Source organism: Heterodontus francisci, chromosome 13 (assembly GCF_036365525.1).
Source record: "Heterodontus francisci isolate sHetFra1 chromosome 13, sHetFra1.hap1, whole genome shotgun sequence".
In the NCBI taxonomy this organism is placed as follows: Eukaryota; Metazoa; Chordata; class Chondrichthyes; order Heterodontiformes; family Heterodontidae; genus Heterodontus; species Heterodontus francisci.
Window position 1 is genome coordinate 32,925,173 of NC_090383.1, and position 21,500 is coordinate 32,946,672.

General features: G+C 42.6%; 2 protein-coding genes across 10 annotated transcripts in view; both read right to left on the bottom strand.

Moving 5' to 3' along the window:
• kif25 (kinesin family member 25) overlaps positions 1 to 21,500 on the bottom strand; it is a 271,160-nt gene that overhangs the window by 152,927 nt on the left and 96,733 nt on the right. For all 9 annotated transcript variants that reach the window (XR_010976174.1, XR_010976175.1, XR_010976172.1 and 6 more), the window contains exons 6-7: positions 19,402 to 19,490; positions 15,366 to 15,408 (exon numbers count right to left, since the gene is read on the bottom strand). Coding sequence is in view for 3 of the 9 variants with exons in the window: in XM_068044632.1 (XP_067900733.1) it covers positions 15,366 to 15,408; positions 19,402 to 19,490 (132 nt within the window). In the remaining 6 variants the exon portion in view is untranslated. The remainder of the gene's footprint in view (positions 1 to 15,365; positions 15,409 to 19,401; positions 19,491 to 21,500) is intronic.
• Positions 1 to 21,500, bottom strand: part of afdna (afadin, adherens junction formation factor a) — a 598,271-nt gene that overhangs the window by 150,250 nt on the left and 426,521 nt on the right. The gene's annotated exons all lie outside the window — the stretch shown is intronic.

Consider the following 21,500-nt stretch of genomic DNA (forward strand, 5'->3'; position numbering starts at 1 on the left):
TGGTTGTAGCAGAGTTTTAGGGAAAGCAGAATGTTTTCCTGAGTGACTTGATAACTTTAACTAAGAACAAATTAAAAGAATTGGCAGCGAAATTGGAGTTGGAATTGAAATCAGGTGCCAAAAAAGCAGAGATAATTGACATAATAGCCGAACATCTGGAATTAGTCGATGATGATGATGATACAGATGAAGGGCAATACGAGGAACAAGAAAGGGAATACAAGAGACAAGAAGGTAGTAGGTCCAAGAGTAATGCAGTGGAATTGGCTAGGATTCAGTTAGAAATGAAAAAAACTGGAGCTTCAACTGGAAAAAGAAAGCAATAGCATTAAAACAACCTCAATTGGAAAAAGAGGAAAGGGAGAAAGAGAGAGCATTTTGGAGAGAAAGTGAAAGAGAAGAGAGGGAATTTAGGCTAAAAGAGATGGAACTAAGACACGGGGTAGTCTTAAATCTAGGGAAATTCAGGTCAGGAAGAATCTGAATTTAGCTCAGGACCCAGTGAAAAGTTGTTTAAATTTATACAGGCTCTCCCTAAGTTCGAGGAAAGGGACATAGAGGCATTTTTCATATCTTTTGAAAAAATGGCCAAACAGATGAAGTGGTGAAAAGAAAGCAGGAAACTGCTTATCCCAGGCAGGCTGGTAGGCAGAGCTCATAAAACTTATGCCATGCTATCTGAAGAGGTTTCTGCAGATTATGAAATGGCAAAAAAGGCTATTCCCACTGCGTATGAGTTAGTCTCTGAAGCTTACCGTCAGAAGTTTAGGAACTTAGGGAGATTGACTGGGCAGACATATTTAGAATTTGAGAGGGTGAAACGAATGAATTTTGACCGTTGGATACGGGCAGTAAAGATAGAAACCAGATATGAGAACCTTTGAGAATTGATTCTCTTAGAACAGTTTAAAAACTCTATTCCTTCAGTAGTGAGAACTCAGATAACCTGAAAGTTTTGAAAGCTAGGCAAGTAGCAGAGATTGCTGATGATTTTGAGCTTCTGAATAAGCCAATCTATTTTGTCCGTCACCCCCATAAACCCGAGAAGGATAGAAAGTGGGAGAGTGAAAGGAAGGCAAATAGCCAGGGACAAAAAGGAACAGCTGGGAATGCCCCAGGATCACCTCCTCAGGTCAGAAAGAAAGGTGCTGAGGGTAGAAGTGAGGTTCGCAAGCCAAGGTATTATCATTGCAACAAAACGGGTCATCTTTGTTCAGAGTGCTGGAATTTGCGAGGTAAGCCCATAGGACTTGTTGGGGTATGCAAAGTTAGTGCAGAGGAAAAGACTCTGACTGAGAGTATAGCAGACCAGATTATAGCTTTAACGACAGCTGTGAATGTGAAACCATTTACTAAAACTAAAAGGAGTGTAGAGCTTAAGAATAAAGTACCTAAGAGTTATAGTAAATTTTTGTCAAAGGGGAGAGTAATTCCATATCCTGTAAGTGAGGCAGGAAAATCTATCATTATACTCAGTGACACAGGAGCAACCCAAACACTCTTGCTGGGGAACGATATAATGTTTCCACAAGAGAGCGCCTTGAATGCTAAAGTTTGAATTAACAGAATTGGTGGAGTGTATATAGCTGTACCTTTGAATAAAGTACGCCTAGAGAGTGACTTATTATCTGGGATAGTTATTGTAGGTGTTGTCCACAGTTTACCAGTAAAGGGAATTGATCTACTCCTAGGAAATGATTTGGCTGGATCAAAAATATCAGTTTCTCCTATAGTTACAGAGGAACCAAATGAAATTAAGGAAACGGAACAATTATAGGAACAAGTTCCGGGAATATTTCCTGCGTGTGTAGTTACCCGAGCAATGGCTAAACAGGATCCATTGTCGGAGGTAAAAGGGGCACCACAAGTAGATAGCCAAGTATCTGAAACCTTATTTGGGGATTTAAATAATCCAAATGAGTTGTTTAACAGATCGTCTATCATTGCAACACAGCAAGCTGATCCAGAGATATACCGAATAGCGCAGACGGCTCAGTCAGAAGCTGAGGCGAAAGGAGTTCCAGAAGGCTATTATATGGCAAACGGGGTTTTGAGGAGGAAATGGGGACCGCCTCATAGACCTGCAGATGAAGACTGGACAGTTGTTGAACAGATAGTGGTACCACCTCAATATCGACAAGGATTATTAAGGTTAGCACACGACATTGCTTTTGCAGAACATAGGGGAATTTGGAAGACCAAATCACATATAAGCAAACATTATTACTGGCCAGGTCTTACAAAGGAAGTGAGTCAATTTTGTAGAACACGCCACATCTGTCAAATGGTGGGAAAACCACAACCTACCATAAAACCAGGGTATGAAGTATTAGTGTTGTTACTGTCACAGGGAATAACATTAAAAGCACGGTTCAGTGGTCCATAAGGAGTGATCAAGAGTGGTAAGGTAGATTACTTGATTGACACCCCTGGTGGCCGGAAAAAGAACCGGTTGTGTTACATTAATACGCTCAAACCATATTACCTTAGAGAGGAGGATAAACCAGTACAGGTAGGTCAGGTAATCGGGACTGTCGAGAAGAAAAAGGATAGTGAGGATGAGGCAGAAGTAGGCCTAGGAAATTCTCAGATTGAACCTCCAACTATCCAATTAGCGAATGCAGAATGGTTAGGAAAATTAAACAATAGGCTTTTGCACTTAGAGACAAAACAGCGTGAAGTCCTAACCAGGGTTTTCATAACGTTTCAAAAGGTTTGTAGGGATAAGCCAGGATGTACAACCTTAGCCACACATGATATGGGTGTAGGGGGAGCCGTTCCTTTAAAACAACGTCCTTAGGTCCAGACAGACAGGCCCAAGTGGAAGCAGAGGTACAATGCATGCTGAAGGGCAGCTTAGATGAACCTAGTCAGGGCAGCTGGAATTTGCAGATGGTCTTGATGACTAAACCTGGCGGGTCAGCTCAAACTTGCATAGACTCTAGAAAAGTCACTGTGCTGAAGAAGGCAGACTCCTACCCAAATTCTCATTTAAAGGACTGTATGGACTGAGTGGGCAACACAATGTGTCTTAAAGAGACAGATGTTTTGGAGGGATACTGTCAAATTCCTCTGACACCCCAGGGTAAGAAAAAATCAGCTTCTGTTACACCAGACAGGGTTTTCCAGTGTCAAGTGATGCCATATAGATTAAGGGGTACTCAAGAAACCTCTCAGAGAATAGCAAACACAGTAGTGGTCAGTGCTCCTTGCTGTGCAGTTCACCTGGCTGAGGTGATGGACAACAGGGATGCTTGGAAGGAAAACACAAAACAATTGGAAGACTACGCTTGGAAAGTTAAAAATGGGTTAGTTGGGACAACCTTTTGAAAGTTTAAAGCCGAAATATTCTGGTGGAACTTATTGCTGTAGTCTTAACATTTTTGAAAAGTGTATACCTGCAAATACAGGGAAAAAAAATTATATTTTTTTACCTATTGTAATAAAACGCATTCCAGGAATGGCATAGAATATAAGAGCAGGGAGGTTATGATGGAGCTCTATAAAACGCTAGTTAGGCCACAGCTGGAGTACTGTGTATGGTTCTAGTCACCACACTACAGGAAAGATGTGATTGCACTGGAGAGGGTGCAGAGGAGATTCACCAGGATGCTGCCTGGGCTGGAGCTTTTCAGCTATGAAGACAGACTGGATAGGCTAGGGTTGTTTTCCTTAGAGCACAGAAGGCTGAGGGGGGACCTGATAAAGGTATACAAAATTATGAGGGGCATTGATAGGATAGGTAGGAAGAATTTATTTCCCTTAGCAGAGGCGTCAATAACCAGGGGGCATAGATTTAAGTTAAAGGGCAGGAGGTTTACAGGGGATTTGAGGAAAAATATTTTTACCCAGAGGGTGGATGGAATCTGGAACACACTGCCTGAAGGGGTGATAGAGACAGGAACCCTTACAACATTTATGAAGTATTTAGATGAGTACTTGAAACACCATAGCATACAAGGCTACGGGCCAAGTGCTGGAAAATAGGATTAGAATACATAGGTGCTTGATGGCCGGCACAGACACGATGGGCCAAAGGGTCTGTTTCTGTGCTGTATAAGTCTATGACTCTATTCCACCAGGGGTGGAGGTGTCATGAGTCTGTCTTTTTTTTTCTCTGGAAAATATGTGGTATGTCTTTAAGATAGCAAAGGAGCCGTGCTGCTTTAAGAACCAGCAAACCTCAGGAGTTAGAGAAAGTGCATTTGGTTACCACTAGATACAAGCATATGGAAAGGGAACCAACCAGCTTCAAAGAATGTATCCTGGTTACCCGGCAACAGCCATTCAGGGACCAAGCACCAGATATACAATGTTGCAATTATCTTTTGAACTGGCTTTTTAGTTGAAAACAGACTTTTATAGCTGGGGACACAGCGAGATGATGGTTGGTGGGGAAGAGAACAAAAGGAAAGGTTGTGATAGGGCAGAGGGCAGGAGAGATTAAATAACAAACATGTCATAGGACAAAGGCAAAGAGAGTATTAATGATTGTGGTGCAATGCAAAGCATCAGTCCAGAGAGTGAGTTACTGGTACAGTAATGAGCAGCTCTGTCCAAAAGCACAAACATGAAAAACAGGCAAATGGTTAAAAAAAATGTAAAAAAAAAGAAAAATATAAAAAAAAGGCCAGTCATGCTCTGAAATTATTGAACTCAATGTTGATCCACGAGGCTGTAGAGTGCCTAATCGAAAGATGAGGTGTTGCTCCTCGAGCTTGCGTTGATGTTCACTGGAACACTGCAGCAAGCCAAGGAAAGAAATGCAGGGGTGTGCTGAAATGGCAAGCAACTGGAAGCTCGGGGTCATGCTTTTGGACTGAGCGAATGTGTTCCACAAAGCGGTCACCCAATTTACGGCGACCGCATTGTGAGCAGCAAATACAGTATACTAATTGAATGAAGTACCAAGTAAATCACTGCTTCCCCTGGAAGGAGTGGTTGGGCCTTGGATGGTGAGGAGAGAGGAGGTAAAAGGGCAGGTATTACACCTCCTGCGATTGCACGGGAAGGTGCCATGGGAAGGGAACGAGATGTCGGGGATGATGGCGGAGTGGATCAGAATGTCACGGAGTGAATGATCACTTCGGAATGCTGACAGGAGAGGGTAAGGGAAAATGTGTTTGGTGGTGGTATCACGCTGGAGGTGGTGGAAATGGCGGAGGATAATCCTTCGGATGTGGAGGCTGGTGGGGTGGAAAGTGAGGACAAGGGAAACTTTGCTGTGTTTCTGGGAGGGAGGGGAAGTGGTGAGGGCAGAAATGTGGGAAACGGATTGGACACGGTTGAGGGTCCTGTCAACCACAGTGGGGGAAATCCTCAGTTGAGGAAAAAGGAAGACATGTCAGAAGTGCTGTTGTGGATGGTTGCATCATCAGAACAGATGTGTCAGAGATGGAGAAACTGGGAGAATAGGATGGAGTCCTTACGGGAAACAGGGTGTGAGGAAGTGTAGTCAAGGTAGTCATGGGAATCGGGGGGCTTATAATGAAAAGTGGACAGCCTATCTCCAGAAATGGAGACAGAGAAGTCAAGGCAGGGAAGGGAAGTGTTGGAAATAGACCAAGTAAAGGTGAGAGAAGGGTGGAAATTGGAAGCAAAGCTGATTTAAGTTTTCCAGTTCGGGGCAAGAGAAGGAAGCGTCACCGATACAGTCATCAATGTACTGGAAAAAGAGGTGAAGGAGGGGGCCTGAGTAGGACTGGAACAAGGAATGTTCAACATATCTCACAAAAAGACAGGCAAAACTAGGACCCATGCGGGTCCCTATAGCAACACCTTTTATTTGAAGGAAGTGAGTGGAGTTGAAGGAGAAGTTGTTCAAAGTAAGAACAAGTGCAACCAGGCAGAGGAGGGTGGTGGTGGAATGGGACTGGTTGGGCCTCTGTTTAAGGAAGAAGTGGAGAGCCCTCAGAACATCCTGGTCGGGGATGGAGGTGTCGAGAGATTGGACGTCCATAGTGAAGAGGAGGCAGTTAGGGCCAGGGAACCGGAAATTGTCGAAATGATGTAGGTGGGAAGAGACTGGACCAGGGGACAAAAGATAGAGTCAAGATAGGAAGAAATAAGTTCAGTGGGGCAGGAAAAGGCTGAAACGATGGATCTAACAAGTCAGTCCTGTTTGTGGATTTTGGGAAGGAGGTAGAAGCGGGCTGTCCGGGGTTGTGGGACTATGAGGTTGGAAGCTGTAGAGGGAAGGTTTCAGGAGGAGATGAGGTATGTGACAGTCCTGGAGACAGTGGATTGATGTTCAGTGGTGGGGTCATGGTCCAGGGGAGGTAGGAAGAAGAGTCTGAGAATTGCACTCAGCAGCACCACCCTTGTCAGCAGGTTTGCTTTCAATTTTCACCCTTCTCTTGCCTTTACATGGTCTATCTCCAACACTTCCCTTCCCTTCCTTGACTTCTCTGTCTCCATCTCTGGGGATAGGCTGTACACTAATATTTATTACAAACTCACTGACTCCAACGGCTACCTTGACTACACTTCCTCACACCCAGTTTCCCGTAAGGACTCCACCCCATTCTCCCAGTTTCTCTGTCTCTGACACATCTGTTCTGATGATGCAACCTTCCACAACAGCGCTTCTGAATGTCTTCCTTTTTCCTCAACCGAGGATTCTTCCCCACTTTGGTTGACAGGGCCCACAACCATATCCGACCCATTTCCCACACTTCTTCCTTCACCCTTTTCCCTCCCTCCCAGAACCACGACAGAGTTCCCCTTGTCCTCACTTTCCACCCCACCAGCCTCTGCATCCAAAGGATCATCCTCCGCCATTTCCGCCACCTCCAATGTGATGACATCACCAAACACATCTTCCCTTCCCCTCCCGTCAGCATTCCGAAGGGATCATTCACACCATGACACCCTGGTTCACTCCTCCATCACCCCTGACACCCCGTCCCCTTCCTGTGGCACCTTCCCAAGCAATCGCAGGAGGTGTAATACCTGCCCTATTACCTCCTCTCTCCTCACCATCCAAGGTCCAAACACTCCTTCCAGGTGAAGCAGCGATTTACTTACAGTATACTAAATTGAAGGAAGTGCATTTGCTGCTCACAATGCAGTCGCCTCAACACTGGGGAGATCAAAGGTAGATTGGGCTTTGCAGAACACCTCCGCTCAGTCCCAAAGCATGACCCCAAACTTCCAGTTGCTTGCCATTTCAGCACACCCCCTTGCTCTCATGCCCACATTTCTTTCCTTGGCCTGCAGCAGTGTTCCAGTCAACACCAATGCAAGCTCGAGAAGCAGCACCTCATCTTTCGATTAGGCACTCTCCAGCCTTGCGGACTCAACACTGCATTCAATAATTTCAGAGCATGACTGGTCTTATTAAAATATTTTTCTTTATTATTTTATTTGATTTTTCAACCATGTGCCTGTTTTTCATGTTTGTGCTTTTGGACAGAGCTGCTCATTACTCTGCCATTAACACTCTCCCTGGACTAATGCTTTGTTTTTCACCACAAGCATTAACACTCTGTTTTCCTTTGTCCCACTGCCATGTTTGCTATTTAATCTCTCCTGCCCTCTGCCCTATCACACAGCTTCTCTTTTGTTCTCCATCCTGCCAATCTCCCTGACCCTCCGCGCCCTCCTACCCAGTGCCCCGCCACCTTCACTTGCTTAAAACTTAATTCTTTTCTAACATTTGCCAGTTCCGATGAAAGTTGACAGACCTGAAACGTTAACTCTGCTTCTCTCCCCACAGATGCTGCCTGACCTGCTGAGTATTTCCAGCACTTTATGTTTTTATTACTTTCTCCCATTGTTGGTTACATACAAACTTGAGGCAGAAACATTTTAAGAAGAGCTGATGCCTTCCAAGTATCACAGGTACAAAGTCTCCAAAGAAACTATTAATAATGAATAAGATGTTACATACAGATCTTTAAAAAAAACTTTTTATTTTCCTAAACGGAAATCCATGCTACTCCATACTAGTTGATACTGACTGCATGCTTTCTGGCAGGCCCAGCATTTCATTGTGCATACCTATCCCATTTTTCCTGTAGGCTCCACTGAAGTCCTCATCTGAGTCCATTGCAGCAGAACTTATGTTTGATCTCGTCCTTTGGAGAGTTGGCACCTGCGCAACACTTTCCCCATCCTAGCTACAGGCCACTTGTGCCCGGTGCCTCACCAAGTGCAGATCCTACCACTAACCTACCCTCTAAAGTACACGTTGCATTTGTATCTGACTTGATGGCTGCAAGTCTGAGAGTGAGTGACAGTGTTTCTTCTTCATCAGTATCTCTCTTTCACTTCTTGCTCCTACACCACTGCCTGGGCAGATTGAAGTTCTTGGGTATCTGAAAGGAGAAAGGCACAAAGGCAGGGTGAGGTGAGGGAATGGGGGAAAGCAAGAGGTGCATGCTTAGACCATCTGTAGCTTGTAAATCAGAAGAGATGTGGGGTGGCAGGTGTTATGAAAGAGCTTCCTTTTTTTTATATTTTATTTTTTGAGGACTTGTGTTAAAACTGAAAAGATTCCATGGATGTGTTTTTTTTACCAAGTTCACCGACAGGCCACAATGTTGTTTGAAAGCCAAGTTCTGGAGGCCACCTGTGATATGGGCTCAGAAAACAGCAGAGCCCTTGATGACTTGGGGGAAAAATGGTTACAGAAAAGCAACATGTCAAGGTTTATGGAGGTCAGGAGGTCAACTCACAGTTTGGGGTATGAATATTGTTTTCAGTTAGTTGGAGTGTGAACTGTCTGAAGACAGTTGGTGTTTTCCTGCCAAGAAAAAAGAAATCACCCAGTTCACCTCCTTCTCTACCTTTTTGAAGAAATCATGCCAAGATTCAGTGTCAAAGAGAAAAAAAAGTCCCTGGTGCCATATAGTTCTTGAGGAGCTGAAAAAAAAATCCTGCAATTCAAGTGTAGGCTGGCGGAAAAACCTTGATGCCAGATTTCTCCTAGAAAGCCTGTTAGAATAATTCCCAACATCTCCAGAATGAACTGCTTCTGAAACGAACCCAATGATCCGTCTCCATATACTCAGATGCCAGACCAAAAAAGGGAGAACTGACTTCCTTTCGTATTGTCAAGGAACTGTATTTATTTTTCTCCTCGGATTAAAACTTTGTGCCTTTAAGACTCTGTTAAAAACAGTGCAACTTTAAGACAGAGAGAGAATCTTTTGGATTCTGAGGCACAGTATGCCAGCTGCACTTGTTACCTAGGCAACAACAGGAGAGAGAGGCCACATGCTATTATGTTTCAATTTAACTGTGTGTAAAAACCGGCTGAAACCAGTTTTAGGAGTCACCAGCGAAGCATGCTACTGAAGAAAAGAGCTGTCTATTTTTCTCAGCAGAAATTCTACAAGGAGCTACAGGCCAAGTTAATTGCCTAAGGCGGAAAAAAACCCTTTGAAGAGACTGTATTGCTGAAATAAAGTTTCGACTGAGAGACTGTCGGTTTTTAAATTCAAGTAGACCTATTGCTTTGCTCATTGTTGAAAGAACTGTTTGATGCCTGCTGCAGCCAAAGCGTTTTGAATGCCTACCTAAGAGACTATTTCATCAAATTCACGCGGAGACGTTGAGTGGCATTTGATTATTTTCACCCATCAGAACGTAACCCTTAAAGACTTATTAACCCAGTTATTCATTTCTTCTTAAGAAACAGATAAACATCAAAACTTCACTTTTTTAAAGAAACTGGTTAACCATTAAGTTTTGAGTGTATGTGTATGAATGGGGGAGTTAGGTTAAAATAAGAAGTTATAAGGTCTTTAGACACAGGTTCATCTTAATAGTGTTTAAGATTTAGTTTTAATAAATAGCTAATCTGCTGTTGTCTAAAGATACCTGGTTTGGTCTGTTTTATTCTGGGGGCTACTAGAGTGTTTATTTTGGCTCTTTTCCAATTGGGCAGGAAAACTTTAAATAATATGCTGTGACCTGTGGAGTGATGGGACTGAACTGACAGTGCGTTGCTCCCGCCTCAGTCATAACAATATCTTCTTTCTTTTTTTGTCAAGAACTAACAAGTATTTGGCCAAAGTAGTTTTTTTTGTGGGTTTTTTTGTAACAGACCGCTGCAGAGTGAATTCCTGTATTTTTTTCAGAGTGGGTGTGAGTGTAATTGAGGAATTTTTAAAAAGGGAACTTTCATAATTTAATCAGTGTGTTAATGCTTTGCTTCATTAATGGTGAAGTCTTGTTTTATAATAAACTGATAATTTTGTTGTTTATTAAAGAAACCTGGTTGGTGTATTTTGTTCTGGGATAAAAAAAAGAATATATGATTGGCAGTATCAGTAACTGGGTAAACATTTAAATAGATGTTGTGACCTGTGGAGAAGTAGATCTAGAAAAGACAGTGCAATCCTCCCGCCTCGGTCATAACACAGGGAAGTGGATCATTAGGTATGGGAATATCGTCACCTTCAATCCAGCCACAGCCATGACTACTGCAATGATTACGTGCACCCTCTCCTCCGTTGGCGTGAGGACTGGCAGCTATGCCTAGGTCCCACTAGTTAGGTGCTGCTGCCTGCAACTATGTACCATCTTGTCCTGGAAGAGACAGGAAAATAGGTCAGTGAGTATTGTGCAATGTGTTTGCGTAATGTACCTGTCACAGTTAAATACCTGGCAGTGTGTGCATGCTGTGAGATGTGGGTGTTAGGCTTGCACCCAGTGCTAAGCGTTGAGCGTGGTGAAGCTATGTGACGTATGAGTCCTAGTTGATAGAAATCTTTGGTGGGCGAGAAAAGGTGCAGTGGTAAATTGAGAAGCATGTGAGGCTAGTGGTTCATCTGTAAGGATAAGGCATTTGAAGATGTATTCACTCACCTGGACCACTTGTGTGAGGTCCTTGAACTTCTGGTGGTTCTGAATCCAGATCCTTGACGTTAGACTTCCGGCATTAACCACTGCAGCTATTGTTTCCACTGCCTTCGCAGTGCCTGTCTGGAGGGCCTCGTGGTCCCCTGTGGATACAGCACTTCTCTCCTTCTGCACTAAGGTCTTCAGTGGCACATTCAATAATCTTGGAGGCTGCTGTCTCCCAATTTTGTTCTTCCCAGCTGTTCCAGTCAAGAAGTGCAGGCTGGCTTTAAGTACTGCAAAGTAGCTTTAAGTGCTGTTAGTCTCTCATGATTTTGTGCCCTGTGCTCAGGTTTACAGTCACTCAGCAGTGTGCTTAGCACTGGCTGCACACTACAATTATAAAAATGAGCAGGTGGCACGATGTTTATGTGCTGTTAGCATTGGAAGGCATGGGTGCAGATTAATCATGCATCCTGATCCCCATGCCCATTTTCAGGCCTTATCGAACTTCGCAGCAACTATATCTATAGTCCTTTACGAATAGTTTTAATTTGAAAGCAAAATTACAGAAAGCTCCAAAATGCAAGCAAATTTACCAAATAAAGTGTGTGTGTGTGTGACAAAAGAAGTCTTGCACAGTAATTTCTAAATCCACTACTGCTGCGAACTTCACTTTTATGAACTTTAGGTTCCCCCCACAGTGAAAGTGATTGAAAGTTTAGTGTAGCTCCTGCTTAGCACATGGCAGCCTATGTCCTGCTGTACTAAATGCAAGTCTTTTTTTGCAGTCTAATTCCTTGGCCAGGATTTAATGAGTCCTGCGGCGTTCCTGTCGCTGGGACCGGAAGTTGACGGAATTTCTGCTTGTGCCATTTTTCCGGTTGCGCATGCAATTTCACAAGCAAATCAACGGTGCAGCAATGGGCACAGGAGACACGTGGGATCATGCAGCGGGGATGGACTTTCATTGGTGGAATGCACCATCAAGCACCATGAGCACCACAGCTATAAATCATTCTGCATTCCAAGCCTCAAGGAGCAGCAGCCTTCCTGGTATGTGTTTTCAGAGTTACCGCAATTAAATCTTTTACTTAGTTTTAACTGCTTTCTCCTTCCTTAATTTTTCAAACCCAACACCAACTCCCCATTATTTTTTTTTGACTAAAGCAAGAGCAAAAAAAATGTCAGCCAGCAGGCAGCGTCCCATCCCACGGTTCAGCGTTGCCTCCCTGCAGGTTCTCCTCCGGGGCGTCAAGGAAAGGCGGGAGGTCCTCTTCCCTACAGATGGAGTCAGAAGACCCTCCCAATGAGTTCAAGACACAAAACCAGTGACCTCAGACACAACTGCACAAAGCCAACTGGTGTACACCAGTTTTAAATGAATATGAACGGGGTGGCATAGGAATACCACACACCACTAACGTAATCTGGCAGGTAGGACTTAATTTGAACTAAGTGTAGGGTAATGAGTATTCATGGTATGGAAATGAATGCAAAGCTGCAATCAGTCACCGTGCGGAGCAGAACCCCAGTCCACCACAAACACGCTGTTGACTTAACTGTGATTTTTAAAAATTCGCTGTCGGAAAAACAACTGATGCCTAATTATCACTCAACACGTCACCAAAGCTGCTCTTGCAGGGCAAAAAGTTCCCCCCTTGTGGTGTTTGTGCAAGGTCTATCTATATTCAGCCTTTTTTGGTGTTACCAGCTTTTTAAAAATCTGTTGGTCACATTTTGCTACTTAACTCGAGTTGTCATTTAGTGAAACCATTCTGGGTTAATTGTGTCACTTAAGTTTAGTTTAGAGATACAGCACTGAAACAAGCCCTTCGGCCCACCGAGTCTGTGCCAACCATCAACCACCCATTTATACTAATCCTACACTAATTCCGTATTCCTACCACATCCCCACCCTGTCCCTACATTTCCCTACCACTTACCTATACTAGGGGCAATTTATAATAGCCAATTTACCTATCAATCTGCAAGTCTTTGGCATGTGGGAGGAAACCGGAGCACCCGGAGGAAACCCACGCAGACACAGGGAGAACTTGCAAACTCCACACAGGCAGTACCCAGAATTGAACCCGGGTCGCTGGAGCTGTGAGGCTGCAGTGCTAACCACTGCGCCACTGTGCCGCACAGGAAACTGTTCAGCAGAGATAGTGGACGAAAACAAAATAAAGAGCAGCAGAGATTGTTGCGACTGACATAAGGCACAGCCAGTGGGAAGCAACCAAGACATTTGTAGAAGGTCAACTAAGCTCAAACAAATATTTGGAACTCAAGCCAAGTATTCCAAATTGAGCCCAGAACTCCAAGGGAGGAGTAGTCTTCTGGGAAAACTGCTTCTGGGGATTTACAGCAATGTACAGTGAATTCTGTGAGAAACAACAATCATTTTATTTAAAATTCTTTAACTTTATATGGGTTTCTTACATTAAAAATGTTACTTTCACTGATAAATTTCACATGGGAGAAATTCGAATCAACTTCTCAAAATCTTTGGAACAATTCCATTTGTTACTTCTGGTACTTTCTGTTAAGGAATGGTATCTCCTGCCACATATCAGTTTGACACTGGTTGCTTAAAAAGGCAATTTAGTTGTTAGTTTTTCTGCTGCTTCTCATTTCTCTTTGGTACTTGCAAACTTAATCTGTTTTCAGTACTCTAATCAATTGGACATTTGATGAGGGATTTACGCTAAATCCTCATATCAGCCAATAACTATTTTTTGCCCTACAGATGTGCGACATCCTGAGGTGCAACCCCTGAAGTACCAGTGTTTTTGAAAGAAATAACATCACAGGTACATGCTAAATGTAATACTTTTAATTATATAAGACACTAAATATTCCTTTTGAGTTATATATGACCTGTAGGTGATGTTGTTCAATACAGACAGCAAAAAACCATGACTGTATTTATTTTTGGCACATTTACTGATATTAAATCTTTAATATCAAGTATAACTACAAGACTGATACATAATCAGTCGGCACAGGGGCGCAGTGGTTAGCACCGCAGCCTCACAGCTCCAGGGACCCGGGTTCGATTCCGGGTACTGCCTGTGTGGAGTTTGCAAGTTCTCCCTGTGTCTGCGTGGGGTTTCTCCGGGTGCTCCGGTTTCCTCCCACAAGCCAAAAGACTTGCAGGTTGATAGGTAAATTGGCCATTATAAATTGTCACTAGTATAGGTAGGTGGTAGGGAAATATAGGGACAGGTGGGGATGTTTGGTAGGAATATGGGATTAGTGTAGGATTAGTATAAATGGGTGGTTGATGTTCGGCACAGACTCGGTGGGCCGAGGGGCCTGTTTCAGTGCTGTATCTCTAATCTAATCATAATAAAAAAATAAATGAAGTCCAATAACACATGATTTATCTAAGTTTCATAACAGATAAAATATAAACAGTCAAGTCCCATAGTGGAGAACAACACTAACTTAAAAATTAAAACTAAAGAATTGGAGAAATGGCATTTGTATCAAACCACTAGAGAAAAAAGCACTGTATCTACACCACATGAACTGTAACGGTTCAAGAAGGTGGCTCACTACCACGTTATCAAGGGCAATTAGGAATGGGGAGAAAACACTGGCCTTGCCAGCGACCCTCAAATCACAAGAACCAATTTTTAAAAATGAGATAAATCAAGTTGTGGTTGAAATTGAAAATCTGGTGATTATATCCCTTAAGACAGTTAACATAATAACTCATAAGCAAGTGGAGTTATAGCGAATGGTATACAAATCTTATCTCAGTGTATTCATTGGATATATCAGATAAATAATTAAAACTTAGTGATTTGTAAATACAGAAAAAAGAAAAGTCTTGCATTTATATAGCGCTTTTGAGAACTACTGGGCATCTCAAAGCACTTTACAGCCAATTAAATACTTTTGAAGTGTATTCACTATTGTAATGTAGGAAACACAGCAGCAAAACTGCGCACAGCAAACTCCCACAAACAGCAATGTGATAACGATCAGATAATCTGTTTTTGTAATGCTGTTTGAGGGATAAATATTGGCCAGGACACTGGGGGTAACTCCCCTGCTCTTCTTTGAAATAGTGCCATGAGATCTTTTACATCCACCCCAGCAGACAGATGGGGTCTCAGGTTAATGTCTGATTTAAAAGATGGCACCTGCAACAGTGCAGCACTCCCTCAGTATTAGCCTTGATTTTTTGTGCTTAATGGCAATTTTAAATGGAAATTATATTGATGCATGGGTTGGGATGAGATCTGATGATGTGACCATTAAGTTTTTTGCAACAGTGTAATCTGACATCATTATTTAATTAAATAGGAAGAAAATCCCATCAAGATGAAATTATTATAAAGGTATAACAATATTTAGACAATGTTTATAATAACTATATACAAGGAATAATGATGGAATTGCAAGGCACACATTTAAACAGGGAAGCAGATTTAAAACAACAATAATGTTTACTTACAACAGAGGCATGAACTAAATAGTGGCTTATTTTTAGCATGTAACTGATTGCACCTTACAACATTATGGTAAGATTACACTTAGGCAATGGAGAGGGTGGTACTCACATCATCAATCCAATGAATTACCCTCTCTGATGCAGTTCCAGGCCTACAAAATATCATGTGTAATAAAATATTTAAAAACCTGGCAGGGGACAGCAGTATAAGTCAAAAACACTGATATTAGCAGAATCTAAAAATAAGTACATTAACCCTTAGTTAACATTTAGATTTGCATTAAATTCTGAACTGAAGTGAAGTTGATAAATATCTGATAAATTGAGAATAAGTATTTTAGCAAAATGAAAAATTTCAAATAATTCTGCAGCGTAAACAAAAAGAATTGTTAGCGTTGCAAATGCAAAGATAGGCAGCCTCAAGAACACCTTGTTCAAACTGGAATAAGTTTTCAGAAATGAAAGGAATTCGTTTCAATTTTGTTATGCACTGATAAGCCAACTCACTTCACCAAAGAATGCTAAATGGATTCTTTATTGAAAGTACCCATATGGGTAAATTATTAATTTCATTCTTTTTATATTCATTCTTAGGATGTGGACAACACTGGAAAGGTCAGCATTTATTGTCCATCCCTAGTTACAGCTGAGAAGGTGCTGGTGGGTGGTCCTCTTGAACTGCAGGACATCTGGTGAAGGTACTTCCACAATGCTGTTAGGGAGGGAGTCTGTGGATTATAACTAGGATAAGAGTGGCCAAAGACCAAAAGGTCTGAAAACTAGTGGCCGAAGACAAAAAAGTTGAAATTTTTTTTGACACGGAATCATGTAATTATAGCATTGCTAATGATCTGTAATTAATGCAATTGCTTCCAGGCCACTTCAAATGCGTAAAGATATTAGTTATCCCTTTGTTTACCTTTGATTACCATCAAGACGGTGAACCAATACATTTGTATAAAATTACCAAAGTGACCTCAGCATTCCAACATTTCAGCATTTAACACAGTTAGCACATCAAGTAATTATGAAGGATGAAGTAAATTTTCACACCAGAACTGTCAGTTCGACTTTCTAAAAGTCCGCTGGAAAACCATGAAGCTGCCCGGAAGGTTGGAAGCAGCAGTTCCTGCTTGCATTCACTGGCAGTTCCAATTTTTTTATAAAGCCAGTGTTTTGGGTCTGTAGGTGGGAAACTGCAGAGGTGTCCAACATTTTCGCGTGAGGAGCCACATTACAATTTTTGCCCTACATAGGGGGCCAGTGAGCAAATTTCGGAGTGATAAAGGTATTAGAAATTTATTTTACTATTAATCAAAACAACAAAAAATGTACATTTTGTAAACAAGCTTCAAGCGAGTAGACTAATTTATTAACTTACTTTCTTATCACTATGTTGAACAGTGATTTAGTGAGATACCTGGCATTGTTTTTGCTTGCCAGGACATTTAGATTTTTTTAGATTAGAGATACGGCACTGAAACAGGCCCTTCGGCCCACCGAGTCTGTGCCGAACATCAACCACCCATTTATACTAATCCTACACTAATCCCATATTCCTACCAAACATCCCCACCTGTCCCTATATTTCCCTACCACTTACCTATACTAGTGACAATTTATAATGGCCAATTTACCTATCAACCTGCAAGTCTTTTGGCTTGTGGGAGGAAACCGGAGCACCCGGAGAAACCCCACGCAGACACAGGGAGAACTTGCAAACTCCACACAGGCAGTACCCAGAATTGAACCCGGGTCCCTGGAGCTGTGAGGCTGCGGTGCTAACCACTGCGCCACTGTGCCGTGATCTAGAGATTCAGAGTATTCTGGATAGATGTCCATTTGTTAGGAGTGATCTTGATCGCTCTCTCGCTCTCTCCCCCTCTATGTGTCTGTCTGTCTCTCTCCACACCGTGTGCCTCTCTCTCTCTCCCCCTCTCTGTGTAACTCTCTCTCTCACCCCGTGTCTGTGTGTGTCTCTCTCCCTCTCCCCCCTCTCTATGTTCCCCCCTTGCTCTGTGTCCCCCACCCCTCTGTGTACCCGCCAGTGTATTCCCTCACCCCCCCCCCCCAACTGTGGCGTCCCCTATCTCTCTCAGTGTCTCCCCACCCCTCACTCTCTCTCTGCTCCCCAGGCCGGTGCTGGTTTAAAGAGCTGCCTGATTCTCTCTTTGTGCTTTCTCAGCGCCGCTCAGGCCCCATCTCTGACTGTGTGTTGGCCCGCTTCCTCCTTTCCCCTCAGCCTCTCCCACTGCAGCCATTCCCGCTCACTCACCAAACCACCCGAAAACCGCAGGGGTGGCCGAACCCTGCGCACCTGCGCCGTGAACCGTCAATCAGTGCTCACCCCACCCAGGCACACAGACGACCAATCACAGACAGTGCCGGATTGAAAGCTTTAGCAGCGGGAAGAAGCCAATGGAAGATTTCCAAAACTCTAATGTCAGAAATCTGTCATTTGGTGGAAATTTCTCATCCCTCTATAACCTAGCGACTTTCAGGAACACTGATATATGCCCAAGTCAAGATGATGTGCAACTTGAAGGGAAATTAGGAGGTGATAGTGTTCCCACTGAGGTTGCCCTCGATCTTTTAGGTAGCGGAGATTGGGGTTTAGGAGGTGTTGCTGAAGTAGCTGTGGCGACTTGCTGCTGTGCTGGAAAAACTCAACAGGTCTGGCAGCACTTGTGGAGAGAGAAGCAGGATTAACATTTCAGGTCAGTGACCTTTTATCAGAACTGGCAAAGGTTAGGAATGGCTGAACACTGACATCTGTAGTTCCTCAAGAGGAAGCTGAGAAGGACCATCCAGTCAGCTCTTCTGGCTGAGGACGGCGCAAACACTTAAGCCGTGTCTTTTGTACTCAGTTAGGATGGGTATGTTCAAGCAGCCTCCGCCCCCCCACGCCCCCAACGTGAGTTGCTTAATTGTCCATTACCATTGGTGATGTGTCAGGACACATGTATTATCTATCCCAAGTGCATAGCAGTGTTGTCCAATTTCAACCTTAGGACAAATGAAACTCCTTAGCCCTGAAAGCCCATTTATATTTCACTTATATTTCTCATTCACCGGTTTTAAATCCTAAATTAGAATACATATTCCTGCTTAGTATTAGCAGCTTGGGATATATGCAAACTACAGATAACATGGATCTTAACCTTGTCATGGGCTCCCTTAGAATCCACAAACCAGCAGCTACACAGAACAAAACAAAGGTTGGACACCCCAATTGTGTAGCATTAAACTAATTAGTGCTTAGACACACTGTCAAAATACTGATAATTGAGTATTAACAGACAGAAGTGTGAAGTTGGATATGTGGGAGTCAGAGCAGATAGGTTGTGACTGATGATTAAAAAAAGAGGAAATAGCAGTATCAATTGGGTTCTGGAGAGACTGGAAGTAGGAAGTGGAAAAGAGGTTGTAGTGGCAAGCAGGGTAACAAAAGTTGGGTAAGGAGAAATGTTGAAGAGTTTCCAGAAGAAATGTTAGGGACTTCCAGAGAATTTGGAGGTGTTGAGCATGGAAGGGGTTAGTGGGATGAGGTCTGTGCAGAAAAATGAGAGTTAGGGCAATTAAGAATTGTAAGGACGAACGGTAACAATAGAACAATTACACGCATTGAGGATGGGAGATCTTACAGTGTGTGGACTAAAACAAAGCACAGAAAGTGTGAGTAGGACTGAAAAGAACAAACCAGTAGCAATTAAAAAAGATGATACTGGACTGGAACAGATACAGAAAGAAAAAAAAAGAACCTGTATTTATATAGCGCCATTCACATTCTCAAGATATTTCAAAGTGCTACACAGCCAACAAATTACTTTTCAAGTGTAGTCACTGTTGTTTAGAGTAGCCAGTTTGTGTGAAAAAAGGTCTCACATATAACAATGAGGCCCCATTTTAAAGTTATACAACTCTGCTTTTACTTTTATGCAATATTTGATTTTATATTATTTAATATATTAGAAATCTTGTGCCTTTATGCATTTCCCGTCAGTTTTTCCATTATAAATTCCAATTTTCACATTTATATTGGTCACTGCCAATGTAAACTTGTCATGCTATAATTACATCGTTCCTACTGTGGAGATGCTACAGAAAAGGGAAATAACACAATACTGAGACAGGGCATATCTTACCTTTCCAACAAGCTTTTATCATCATCTCCAGAGTCAAATGGCATAGAAGGGCGCACTCTACAGTGGACTCTAATATTCCCACGCAATTCCTGAAATTAAAAATATTTAGCAGACTATAGCTGATTTCTGACATGTAGAAAAAATAATGAATCTAAGTTTTAATACCTTATGTTGATAGTTAGATCACTGATCACTGCTAAAGCAATAGCAATGTAGTAAATGGTTATGACAGCCTTGCGAAACCACCATTATACTAAGGCAAAAAGTTCATTTAAATTTCAATTATTCTCTGGGCACTTTCCTTTCAGTTGCTTTGCACATTCCAAGCACAAGTGCAAGTTGAAATAGCAAATGGGTAACCTGCTCTAGTGTCTTCATCAAAGCTACTCTTTACCTTGCTACTTAATGTACTAGGTGCAGTCCAGAACAGCTCTTATCTATCCTTCCATTTTCTTCCTGCCTTCTGGAGTAGGGCTTGGCTTCCACTCAACTCATCCCCAACATATGGTAGCTAAAATCAGGAGCTCAGAATGAGAAACAGCAGCATAAGCCCATGTTTCAACAGTGCAAGGAACAGTGCCGGCATTCTAATGTGCTGTGAATTTTAGTTCAAGATTACTACTTTAAAAAAAAAATTAAAACTAAATATCAACAGCAATATTGAACTCTATGTTACCCATACAATTGGAGTCTAGAGGGGTTTCACTATGCAAGGGATCGTATCAGCATCAGGCAAAGCTAAAAAAAAACACTAGCATGAGCAGGTCCTCATGCAGTAGCTGTCACAGCGTATCTATTTCCTTTTTGATGAGGCGCACTTCTAAACATATGAATTCGGAGCAGGAGTAGGCCACTCGACCCCTCTAGCCTGCTCCGCCATTCAATAACCTCTGGCTGAATTGATTAGTCCCCATTTCCACCTACCCCCGATAACCTTCCACCCCCTTGCTTATCAAGAATCTATCTACCTCAGCCTTAAAAATATTCAAAGACTCTGCTTCCACTGCCTTTTCAGGAAGAGAATTCCAAAGCCTCACGACCCTCTGAGAGAAAAAATTTCTCCTCATCTCTGTCTTAAATGGGCGTCCCCTCATTTTTAAACAGTGACCCCTATAGTTCGAGATTCTCCCACAATGGGAAACATCCTTTCCACATCCACCCTGTCAAGAGCCCTCAGGATCTTATATGTTTCAATCAAGTCACCTCTTACTCTTATAAATTCCAGTGGATACATGCCTAGCCTGTCCAATCTTTCCTATAAGACAGCCCACCCAATGCAGGTATTAGTCTAGTAAAGCTTTTCAGGCAAGGAAAAGAATCCTAACTTGTGGGGTGTATCCTGCTTAAATGCTGCCTCACACTCCTTTCTTCCATCCTTTCCTGCTGACAGCATATTAAGTTAAATGGTGTGAGAAAGACAGCAACAGAGCAGAAGGTTGGGGTTCTTTTGCCTAATCTGAGTTCTATATACTAATGCATGGAGTAGAAGAAATGAATTGAGTGAATTAGAGACTGAAATACAGTTTGAGGATATGACATATCCATATGCATATGCAAGTTCCTGTCCAAGTCACACACCATCCTGACTTGGAACTATATTGCTGTTCCTTCACTGTCGCTGGGTCAAAATCCTGGAACTCCCTTCCTAACAGCATTGTGGGTGTACCTACCTCACATGGACTGCAGGGGCTCAAGAAGGCAGCTCACCACCACCTTCTCAAGGACAATTAGGGATGGGCAATAAATGCTGGCCTGGCCAGCGACGCCCACATCCTATGAATGAATTTTAAAAAACATAGTGGCCATTACTGAGACATAACTGCAAGCTGGTCATGATTGGCAGTTAAAAATTCTGGCTTATAAAGGCATTAGAAAAATAAGGAAACTGGTAGAGGAGAGGTAGCCTTATTGATTAAAGATACTATTACAAAATTAACAAGAGAGAACAATCAGTGGAGACTCTACAGTTATAATTAAGGACTAAGATAGCAGCAATGAACATAGAACATAGAACATAGAAAATACAGCACAGAACAGGCCCTTCGGCCCACGATGTTGTGCCGATCCTTTGTCCTCTGTCAAGGACAATTTAATCTATA